This window comes from Typopeltis vanoorti, chromosome 18 (assembly GCF_054136105.1).
Source record: "Typopeltis vanoorti isolate ZY-2024b chromosome 18, IOZ_Tvanoo_1.0, whole genome shotgun sequence".
NCBI lineage: Eukaryota > Metazoa > Arthropoda > Arachnida > Uropygi > Thelyphonidae > Typopeltis > Typopeltis vanoorti.
The window spans coordinates 96,662,964-96,675,572 of NC_143566.1; the positions used below are offsets into that span (position 1 = coordinate 96,662,964).

At 34.3% G+C, this 12,609-nt stretch overlaps 1 protein-coding gene across 1 annotated transcript in view; it reads left to right on the forward strand.

Moving 5' to 3' along the window:
* The window catches only part of LOC150096967 (GPI ethanolamine phosphate transferase 1-like), a 311,441-nt gene that overhangs the window by 246,084 nt on the left and 52,748 nt on the right, over positions 1–12,609 (forward strand). The window contains exon 22 of the mRNA XM_090408103.1: positions 9,116–9,213. Coding sequence (XP_090264229.1) covers positions 9,116–9,213 — 98 coding nt within the window. The remainder of the gene's footprint in view (positions 1–9,115; positions 9,214–12,609) is intronic.

The following is a 12,609-nucleotide window of genomic DNA, read 5'->3' on the forward strand; positions in this document are numbered from 1 at the left end:
CGGCTCGGCCATCACCCAGTTAAACAGGGAACTAGGGCAAACAGCAAAAAGTCAGCTACTGGAACAAATCTGAAAACACACCCTAACTCAACATTACCAGAGTTTAAGATCGGTACTTTCAACATAAGAAGCCTGAATAGCAAAGAAATTCAGGAACTAGCTGAGGAATTAGATAAGTACCAGATCGACATAATAGGGATGACTGAAACAAAAAAGACAAAAACTGGTGAGATCTTTCTGAGCAATAAATACAAAATGTTATATTCAGGCAATGACAATCAAGGAAAAGAATTAGTAGCCATAGTATTCAACACTAAATACAAGGCTAATCTTGAATGGCAGGCAGTCAAGTAGAGTGATATGGACAAATATGAGAATGGAGAACTGGACAATGAGACTTATTTGTGCCTATAATCCCACTAAGGTAGAAGTGGAGGATTTTTTGATGCTTTAGAGAAAGCAAGTGACACAATGAAAAAGGAAAAGTTGGTTCTTGTTGGGGATCTAAATAGCAGAGTAGGAAATGATTGTCAGACATATAAAAATATTTTGGGAAAATTTGAAGAAAAGAGCAAAGCTAATAATAATGGCAAATACCTGTTGCATTTCTGCTCAGGACTTGGACTGTTTATTACTAACACCATGTTCCAACATAAAAATATGCACAAATTCACATGGAGAGAAGAGAAAACGAATTGACTATGTTATTGTTGATAGTGATATTTTCTCCCTGGTGTAGGACACCAGCTTGTACAGAGGATTTGAAATTGGAAGTGATCACTATTTAGTCTTGAGCAGGATAAAATTTAATTTTTTGAAAAGAATAACATGTAAGAAAGTTTTATAGTGAATAAAAGTTGAGCAGCTCTCAGATGTGAACTGTAGACTAAAATACACAAACATTATTGAAGAAAAAATGAACGAGTTTGAGAACAACAACCAAATCTTGGAGATTCATTGGCAAGCCCTGAAGAAAACACTGATTGATTCAGCTAGAGAGGCATGTGGTGAGGTTGTCTGCAAGGATAGAAAAATCAGAACTCCATGGTGGACACAGCAAGTTAAAAAGGCAGTGAAGGAAAAGAAGAAAGCATATCAAAAGTTCCTGGCAAATAAGTCAGCTTGTGCTCTTAGAGAATACAGAGACAAATGTAAGAAAGTTAAACACTGTGTAAAACTAGCTAAACAAAAGTCATGGGAGAACTTTGGCAAGAACATAGAAAATAAATATCAAGAAGGTGGTAAGATATTCTGGAGGTTGTTGAAGCAGCTGAGAAATGGAGGAAAGAGTGTTGTAAAAGGAGTTAGAGGTAATAAAGGTTACATGAAAACAGGAGAAAAAGATATCCTTTAAGTATGGCGTAATTACTTTGAAAAATTGCTGAATGAAACAAGCAGTGATAGCACAATGGTAAAAAAACACTCAACAGGCATACAGTCAGGAATACATAACGATACTTGAAGTAGAAAAAGCCATCAATGGCTTGAAATGTGGAAAGGCAGCAGGAGTAGATGATATTCGTCCAGAATTGCTGAAGTTTGGTGGTATAAAAATCTTGCAGTGGCTACACTGCATACTTCAGAAAGCCTGGACAGAGGAATGAATTCTGGATGATTGGAGTAGAGCTCTTATAGTACCCATATATAAAAAGGGAAATATAATTGAATGTGAGAATTACAGAGGTATTTCCCTACTGAGTGTTCCTGGCAAGAGTTATGCAAGTATAATGGAGAAACAGTTGGGAAGAATTGTGGAAGAACAAGCTGGATTCAGGCCAAATAGAAGCTGTCAGGATCAGATCTTCACTTTATGACAAATAGTCGAGAAATCATGGGAATATAACAAAGATCTATAAATAAGTGTCGAAGGTGCCAAGAGATTCAATACACTACAGTTATATAGTGTCAATGGGGCATTATATCAAGCAATACTTAGTCTTTATTTGAGTTGTAAGTCAGCAGTTAGAATTGAAGGAAGTACAGGAAGATGGTTTAATGTTAAATCTGGTGTGAGACAAGGATGTACATTATCCCCTCTGTTATTCATTATCTATATGGATCACATTATGAAGGAAAGTGGTATTAAACCTGATATCAAAATTGGAGATGTTAATGTCAGCTCTTTGCTTTATGCGGATGATGTTATACTTCTAAATAAATCTGCTACAAGTCTGCAAGATTCCCTGACTAAATTGAATAACTGTTGTAATAGATATGGTATGAAGGTCAGCAATAAAAAGACAAAGACAATGAAAATAGGCAGAATCATTGAAAATGTCAACTGTGTTGTGAATGGAGATTCCTGTGGAACAAGTAAAAACATTTCACCTACTTATGCACGATTTTTAGTGAAGATGGTAAATTAAATATGGAAATAGACAACAGAATCAACAAAGCTGGTATGATAGGAAGTCAATTGAATAAATTCATATGGAATAAGAGAGAAATTAGTCAGAACACTAAATTAGCTGTGTATAAGACAGTGTTAAAACCAGTTTGAACTTATGGATCTGAGAGCTGGGTCAGAAGTAAAACACTTGACTAAAGGCTAAAGACCGCAGATATGAGAGTCCTGGGAAAGATCAGAGGTGTGAACAGATGGCATCAATAGCAATATCATATTAAAAATGAGGATATTAGGAAAGAACTTGACATTGTCAGCATCCAGGAATGCATTAGCAGGGCTAATCTCAGGTGGTATGATCACTTAAATAAAATGGGCAAGGAAAGATTAGCAAAACAAGTGTTCTCTGACAAGTTGGCAGGAAAATGACCCAGAAGAAGATTAAGATATAGGTGGATTGATACTGTACAAAGTGCCTTAGAGGATAGAAATATAAGATCTGATAATGTTGGAGTCTTGACAACTAACAGACTGATTTGGAGGAAAATTGTAGATAGGAAGTTAGTAATGATGTAAATTTTTCATGTAGTACATCACATCCTGTACACCCCTTGAGGGTACATGGCAGGAATTTGATGATGATGATTATTTTACAGGCACCTCCGTGGAGTCTGAAGACTCATCGCAGGTGACCAAATCTATCCACATAATCTATTATGCCTCTCCTTGAACCCATTAACAGACAAAGCACCCATAAGTGACTCTTACAATCCATTCCACTCATTGACAACTCTCCACGTAAAAAATCTAGTCCTCGCACTCTTACTATCCACACTTTTATTCATCTTCCAGGGATGACCCTTTGTTGTGGGCCCTCTAGCCAAGTACTGAAACATTTTCCCTGCATGAATCCTATAAAACCCTTTAAGCAACTTAAATGTTTCTATCATGTGCCCGCTTTTTCTCCTATCAACCAACTTCTGCAATCCACACACCTTCAATCTGTCCTCATAGGGAACATTCCACAGACCACTCAGTGTCTTGGTCACTCACATCTGAATCCCCCCCCCCTTGCTTCATCATGCTCAAGAAACCCAGGGGATCAGACTTGAAGACAGTAATCTATATGTGGACATATCAAGGCCTTATAAAGAGGAATAACAACTTCCTTATCTCTGCTTGTTAATGAGTTCTTCAATAGATCTTTTGGGCTACCATATAGCAATATGTCCTTTAAACTTTTAATCTCTGTCTACCACCACTACCCCTAAATCTCTAGCTTCATCAATTTCCTGGAGCATGGTGCCATCAATGTGATACATAGCTTGTAATCTGTTTATCCCAGAATATTCTCTTTGAATTCTATTTTTGACTAATTTTTCTAGTACTTTTATCACCATGCCTGAGATACTGATTGGTCTATAATTTGCTACTGCAGTCTTAGAACCTCCCTTATGCAAGGAAATTATTTTGCCCTCTTTCTGCCCCCTTGGAACTTTACCAGAGCTGAGAATTAAATTAAAGAGCCTAGTCAGGGGCATTGCCAGTTCAATTGCACATTCTCGCAAAACCCCATCTAATTCCACAGCTGTATTTTCTCTTATATATTTCTTATTATACATATATATATATATATGCAGGGTGTTCGGGATAAATTTGACATATTTATAATTAATTATATTTTTCCGTAAGTTACATGTATTAACACACACTTCTCTTCATTTAAAAGTTTGGACCCTTCTTCATTCATATACAAGATGTCAGAAAGGATGGATAGCTGGAACCCACCTGAATCATGGAAGAGAATAACTTGTATCATGATGATTCGTGCCCGCCATCAAAATAAGGATATTACGACTGCTGCCCAATGCTCCCTGAATACAGTAAAAACAATCAGGCATGAACTAGAGACTTGCATTGGTGACTACGAGGATGTAGCAAGAAGAAAGATCCCTAGCAGACGATCTGATTGCGTTCGTACAGCAGAATTCCTCGCAAATCTGCAGGAACAGGTGTTGAAGAACCCTGGCATTGGAATTCGGGCTTTGTTCGTGGAGTTGCTAACTGTAGTCAAGCCCTGGATAACAAGGGTAGCCAATGGTAGGCCGTATGTATGGCAGCAGGATTCGGCCCCTTGCCACACCTCTGGGAAAAGTCAAAAATGGTTGTCTGAAAATTTCTACGACTTCACCAGTCCAAATGTTTGGCCTCCAAACTCCCCAGACCTTAACCCCATGGATTATTTTGTATGGGGCGCAGTTGAAAAAGACACCAATCGCACTTCCAGTAATACAAAAGCCCAGTTAATGGATAAAATTAAAACAGTTTTTGCGGCCCTTCCCAGGGAGACTGTAGCATCAGCTTGTTCGAGGTTCCGAAGCAGAATTGAAGCTGTGATCGATGCTAATGGTGGTTATTTTGAGTAAATCTTGTTGATAGTATTGTAATTAACTCTGCCTGTAATGTTTTTTTGTCAATTCATTAAATTTAATAGATACAAAGAAGATTTTCTTTTTCCTTACGAAACTGTCAAATTTATCCCGAACACCCTGTATATATATATATATATATATTATAGAGAATTATAAGAGATATAAGAAATATAATGAGAGAATATTGAATATTCTCTTGTCTCTTATGTATTTTCTCTTGGCACTTTGTGATATGCCTTTTACAGATGTACAAAACTTAAATTATTATTATTATTTTACAGGTATCTCCATGGAGTCAGAAGACTCATTGGAATAGATCCATTATTCACATATTACATATCATACCTCTCCTTTAACTCATTCATTCACTGATGAAGCACTCACAACCACCTCTGGCAACCCCTTCCACCTATTCACCGCCCTCAAAGAAAAAAAAAATCTCGTCCGACACCCTTGCTAATTACACACTTACAATTTCCACTGGTGACCCCTTGTTCTCTCCCTTACTGCCATGTACTGATAAAAGTCTTCAGTGTCAATCCAGTAAGAGCTTTATAATAACCTAATGCTTCTCTCATGTATCCTCTTTATTCTCATAGGGAGCATTCCAAAGAACTGCTACAATCCTTGTTTCTCTCTTCTAAATCCTCTTCTCCAGTTTTTCATCGCCACGAAATCCAGGTTCAGATCAGCATGCACCAGTCCAAATGTGCCCTTATATAGAAACAATATGGAAACAATAACCTCTCTATCCTATTTGTTAGTTGTGTTCTTCAATAACTGTGTAATCTGATGTGCTGTTTTGATATTTTTTGCAATATACCCTCTAAACTTCAATTCCTTAGACAAGGAATTGAAGAGGCCATCCCCAAGTTCCTGAGCTCATCAGTTTCTTGAAGTTCAATTCCGTCAATGTAGTACATAGCTTGTGATCTCATCCAAATCGCCAAATTCATATCCATTCCCATTTACTCTAGTTTTTGTAACAGTGGGTGAAATCTTGTCAGATATCCCTTTGCAGAGTCTAGCAGTATCATTGAGTAGCCATTTCTCTTATCCAATGCAGTTGTCACTTTATTATAAAAAGTAAACAGATTATTAAGGCAAGTCCTACCCTTCACATTAATATCATATTGCTATTCACCCAGTCCTGAATTCTGTCTTTCACCAATTTCTCCAATACTTTAACCACCACTCCTGAAATGCTGATTGGCTTATAATTTGCCACTTCTATCTTGGAAGCCTCCCTTATGCAGTGGGACTATTTTGCCCTGTTTCCATTCTATTACCTTCCCAGTACTGAGGCTTAAATTAAACAGTTTGTTCAAAGGAGCTGATAATTCCCTTGCACATTCTTGTAATACACAGGCCCATATGCTAATTCCATGGCTTTGTTCTCATCAAGGTTCTGCAACATTTTAAGCACCTCCATTTTTTTTTCCCAGTCTTTATTCTCTCATCTGTCAAATCATCACCTAGTTTTTTGCAAAATGCTTACTCAATGAATGATATATGCATGTAACCACAAGAAAGATATTTCTTTAACCAAATATTTCGGTCTGGAAATAGCAGACCATCCTCAGTGGCATTACAAGAACAGTTTAAAAAAATACAAGCTAGAATACTAACAATAGATCGTTAAAAATAGAACACGCCGCGTAATGTTATATCACTAAGTATGAAACGGAATATTTTGAAGTAGAGACATGATTGGAAAAAAAATAAAAATAATAATAATAATAAAAAATAAAATAAATTAATTAATGAGTAATCTTGATTAGACTTTTCCAGATTTTATTTTTTTTCCAATCATGTCTCTACTTCAAAATATTCCGTTTCATACTTAGTGATATAACATCACGTGACGTGTTCTATTTTTAACGATCTATTGTTAGTATTCTAGCTTGTATTTTTTTAAACTGTTCTTGTAATACCACTGAGGATGGTCTGCTATTTCCAGACCGAAATATTTGGTTAAATATCTTTCTTGTGGTTATGTGCATATATCATTCAATCTTATGTCACAAGTATCCTTAAAACAGCAAATGCTTACTCAATAATTCAACTGTGTGGTTTGGTTCTGTTACCTCCCACTTTTTTCATCACTTTTTAAAGTCATCCTTCCATAGTCATTCCTCCTTTTACTTGCCACATTGCAAAAGAACTCTAAGATTTCTTTTGGCCTCCTCAGGTAACTCTCTTTCATAATCAGCATTGGTCTTCCTTACCATATAAGTCATATTGGTCTTCCTTACCATATAAGTACTGTGCCTTGTACTGCTCATCGCCTTTTTCTTTATATTCACAACTTTTTCTTTGTCTACAACTCTTGTTTAATGATGCTATTCATCCATCTAATTCTTACCTGATTTATCCTGACTGTGGGTGTACATTCTGAAACTGCTTTCTTTTAATGCCTCTTGACATCCTATGCACCACCAAAACAAATGTCTACAAAGAGATTGAATTTGAAATGTGAAACATTCTCCCCCCCCCCTCCTACAGCCTGTACACTTGATCCTTTAGATTTTTTGGTTATTTCCTAATTGAAAGGACATCTGTAGGGTATCCATTTTAAAAATTGATAAGAAATGATTTCCAAAAAAAATTCCCAAAAATTTTACTACGCTATCTTTGAAAATCTAATTTCTTGTTATGAGAAAATATATTGAAAGGGAGAGAAATTATATTGCAAAATAGTATATGAAAATAAAGTAGTCTTCAAACTATCTTTTATGTTTTTCACTTAATGTGAAAAACATAAAATTTCACTTAACACGTCTCTTTTGGTAGGGAGCTGTCACAATGGAAACTTTACTTTCAGAGATCCCCTCATACAACATAGTACAAATTTTGCCAGTCAGTCTTTAAGAAATCATGTTGTTTATTATTTTAACGGTATAATAGAACACAGAAACTAAGTAAATAATTAATTTATTAACTTGATGCTGATATTTTGCTGGTGTTATAACCAGCATCTTCAGAGCACAAAAACACTGTTTGTCACAACATGCGAGACTAAAACAACATGGTGTACTTAAACAAAATTGTAGCAGCAATACAAAGACTAGAGTCCTGATTTTGGCACCCTCTATCTGAAAAAAAAAAAAAAAAAGCTATCATATATTACTAGAGTCCTAGAAAAGAGCTAGTTTTTTCTTAATATGACTGTCTCCCAGATCTTCGGCAAGTTAATACAGCCATATTTGTTGAGATTTGGAGTGTGTTTTAGGGCTTCTGTCGCCTCTAAGAACAATCTCTCTGATTTATACGGGTTTCTGTGTAGTACTTTTGTGTTTTTCCAGTTGATCCTGTGTGCAGGGGTGTCCAGAGCATGGTCTGCCAGGCCCGACTTCCCATAATGATAATTCCGGACGTATCTTTTATGTTCGCTGATGCGTATGTTCACAGTTCTTCCTGTTTGACCGTAGTAGGCTTGATTGCATGAGCAGGGTACTTGGTAGACTCCTGGATGTGATAAAGGAGGAATGCTGTCCTTGGGTGAGCGGATGAGGGTGGCTAATTTGCTACATGGTCTGAATGTAGTGCGTAGTTTATGTTTATTGAGAATTCTTGAGATCTTTTCGGATGTGCCTTTAATGTATGGGATGGTGACTGTTTTGTTGTGGTTCTCTGTGGTGGATGGTGGGAGGGGTTTCTTAGGAGTGTTTAGTATTTTGTTTATTTTATGTGGATTGTAGCCGTTGGCCAAGAAGGTGTGGTGTGAGTCAGTTCAGCAGTAAGAGCCTTGTCATTGGAAGAATAACGGCAATAAGAGCCTTGTCATTTAAGTACACCATGTTGTTTTACTCTCGCGTATTGTGACAAACAGTGTTTTTGTGCTCTGAAGATGCTGGTTATAACACCAGCGAAATATCAGCATCAAGTTAATAAATTAATTATTTACTTAGTTTTTGTGTTCTATTATACCGTTAAAATAATAAACAACATGTTCGAACAACACATAAGTCTGTCCACACCTTTAAGAAATCACTTATTAAAATTAATGAATATGTTATAATCTTTTTGTGTAAGAAATATTTATCAGTAATTTATCGAAGTATTAAATATTATATTCAACTATCTTCATGACAGCTGTACTTGTTTTACCATGTCACATGTAATGAGCATTATATGATTATACTGACGGTTTCTTCACCATCACACAGTAAGTTGCTTATTCATTGTAAACTGTCTTGAGTTATTACTATGATGATAGATTACAAGAGTGTCATTAATTATTTTCAGTATGTTTTCATCATTTTAAAATGTTAAGATTTAAATATGTTAATATTTATTCAGATTGTTGACCTCAGTAAAAATTAACTTTTTTTAATAGTTGCAGGATATTTCTTTCAACACAAATTTATTTCATCCATCAGTAAGGAAAATATCTTATAAACTCTGTCTTCATGATTTGAGAAGAGCTTACTTCTTTGTATCCTTATTAGACAAACAATATTAAAAAATACCATATATTAAATATAACTTATGAATTTGTAACTTTTGCAGTCTACAAATGAAAATGTTTGTCCAGTAGACACTTATTATAGAGAACTCAAGGATCACAGAAATAATTTACTGTGGTTTTCTCTAGAATTCATTGCACCTATGGGGTTTTCATCAGAACTTTTTTAAAGCTTTTTTTTTTTAAGTATAGAATAGTGGCAGTATTTATAATAGTCGGAGTTGATTGTACTAATTTTAATTTTTTTTTCTGTGTATTTATAGATATCAAGTAATTTTCATGTGATTTACTTTAGGGAGAGAAAACAAAACTGTATCAGTTTGATATTTGGTCATTTATTTTTTATAACATGAGAGTAGATATTGGTTTAATGGTAATCTGATAAGTCATAGAGTAATGATCTTAAATACTAGTATTTGTTTGGATTACATCAGTTTATTAACATAGGAATTATTTATTGTAAGCTATTGTTTTTAGAAATATATAAATGCAGAGTTATATTTATCCACTGTTATTTCAAAAGAATGGCAATAATGTGGGAAGAGTGAAAATTAGTTTGATTGCTTGTTGTATTCTACTTTTGGAAGAAGATAGTGAAATCAAAGATGTCCAAATTAACACTAATCATAAAAATATAGTTAAACCATCCATGATATTATGTTATAGCCAATAAACAAACCACACCTTTAGTATGATGAGAGAAGATAATGGCACCATCAGCATCATGATGTGATTATTTTTAGTTATATACAAATCACCTTCTATAACTCATTTGACAACAACAATCCCATTGGTTAGAAAGATCTAGATTTGACCAGTTAGGATATGAAGGATCTTTATAAGAGCTTTTCAACTGAAGGATAATCAACTGGTCTTTGTGGGGTAGCAGGATTTTTCCTCCCAGAAATTTGAGTTTTTCATTTACAAAACAAAACAGAGTAATATGACCAGACAGATAGGGTTGCTATCCTATTTTAGCATTAATTAGGTTTCTGTAAAGCCATAGGCATGAAGCTAACATGTTGAGAAATGATGAGATGATATATAACATACGAGGGGAAGTCTGGAAAGTTCTGATAAACACTTAGAACAAAAATTAATTAATTTTATGTCTTCTTATATATCCTGAAAGAAAAAGAACAAATTATTACAATTTGATGAAACATGGGGGTTAAAGGGTTTTAAGATGTGTTCTGTCTTGTGGTTATATAAGTTACCTTAATGTAATTTCGTTCTAGGTGTTTATCAGAACTTTCCAGACCCCCCCCCCCCCCCGATATACATATTAAGATTGCACTGTATCTTTATGAAAAAGAAAGCACAATGGCAGGGAAATTCTTTGTAATTTAAAGGAAATAATAATATTATTGATTGAAGAATCTCATTCTATAAAAGACAGAGATAACAAAGATAAAAAGAGGAAGGATATAAAGATGAAATCCAAGTTACACACTTGAATGGATAATAACATATATTTTAACAGTCTTTGAGAAAGTGACAAAATTATACATTCTACTTCAGGCTGAATAATTACAGAAGTATTTTGAAGAGGGTCATAAATATTGCCTTTGTAAAGAATGCTAAAGAGCACATACTGTTGATTTAGATCTTCAGTCTAAATTATCTCTTTCTAATTTTTATCATATATTACTTAGGATTTCTGAACATATTGTTCAAGCAGCTCATGATATAAAACACTACATGTTGTACGTATTACTAATACCAGACATCAAAAATGAAAAGATAATGTGAAAAAGAAATTCATATTTATTTACAGGTATAACGATTCATGCATTGATAACAAAGAAGCAGCAATATTATTGCTTAATGGTAGCCTAACCTATGCAGTAATGAATGAATTATTATAAAATTTTTATTTTATGCTAATTAATTAATTAAATTTAACTATTTAATTATTAATAACAGTAAATTTTATGCAGTTATAATTTAATACTGCATCTTTATGTTTGTTTACATTTCTCTCGACACTAATGGTGCCATATATAGTCTGTAAGTGTTTGTGTGCATAAGATTTGATAGATTTTAACTTTTTATAATAGATTTATGCATATTTAATGGTAGTAAATAATAAAATAGATTTAAAGTATATCTGCATATATTTTATACATTCATGACATACCTAACTTTTTCTTAATTTTTTCAATATTTTTAGGTTACATGGTTTGTCTGTGATTTTTTTCAAATTGTCACAAATCTGCAAAAAAATTTCTAGTATTTATTGAAAAAAATCCATGTATAACCTATTGCAGTTCACACCTGTGTTGAAGGGTCAACTGTATTAATATTCAGTTGGAAAGCCAGCAGGAACATGTGTTCCTGCTGGCTTCTTAATTGAACTACAGGTTTTCAGATTCTAGTTATATTATTATTATTAAGAGAGACCTTCAGAAAAACCTTCAGAGGAACATACCTCTATAAATAACCTGTGCTCAGCTAGCTGGCTGTCAGTACCCAGAAAGTGCCCCAGGTTAGGAGCAGCTTACTTTCTCATGGTCTATTCTTTACCCAAAAGAGCATATGCAGCAGAGGAGTGGCAAAACATTGTATTAATTGCCTAAAATCCTCAAAACTGGATCAGCTAGCAGTAGAAAAAGTATGGGGAAGCCGATGTACCTAATTCAAGCCCACATAGAGTGGATGCAAACTACATATAATGTTTCAACCATCAATATCAGAACACTATACAAACCTGGCAAATTAAAACTGATAGAGAGAGCGCTCAAATGGTTTAAATGGGAAATAGTGGGAGTTGCAGGGACTCACTGGACAGGTGAGGGGAAAATTGACATAAAAAATGCAAACATATTCTACTGAGGAAGGAAAGATAACATCATAGAGAAAGTGTAGCACTAATCATCAAAAAATGGCTTTTAAACTCAGTAGTAGTTGATATAAGACCAGTTTCCTCTAAAATTATCTCAGTAAGATTTAAAGTAAAAGAAAAAAAGGAATATATATAAAAATAATATAAATTTATGTCCCAGACCAATCACACGAAGAGGAGGAATATAGCCAATTTCTTGCACAATTCCAAGAAGAAATCAGTTAAACAAGCAAAAGAGATTTTATGATTATCATGGGAGATTTTAACACAAAGATTGGTCAATACTTTGAAGATAAAGCAGAAGTAACAGGAAAATTTGGACATGGAGATATGAATGAGAGAAGGGAGGACTTGATTAATTTTTCCAAAATAAATCAACTGTTTACCACAAAGAACTTATTCTAGCACAGGCCACAGCATAAATATACCTGGACATCATCAAACAATGAAATTAAAAACTGTATAGACTATATAATCGTCAATAAAAAATGGAAACATTCATTCCGAAATGTCACAACAT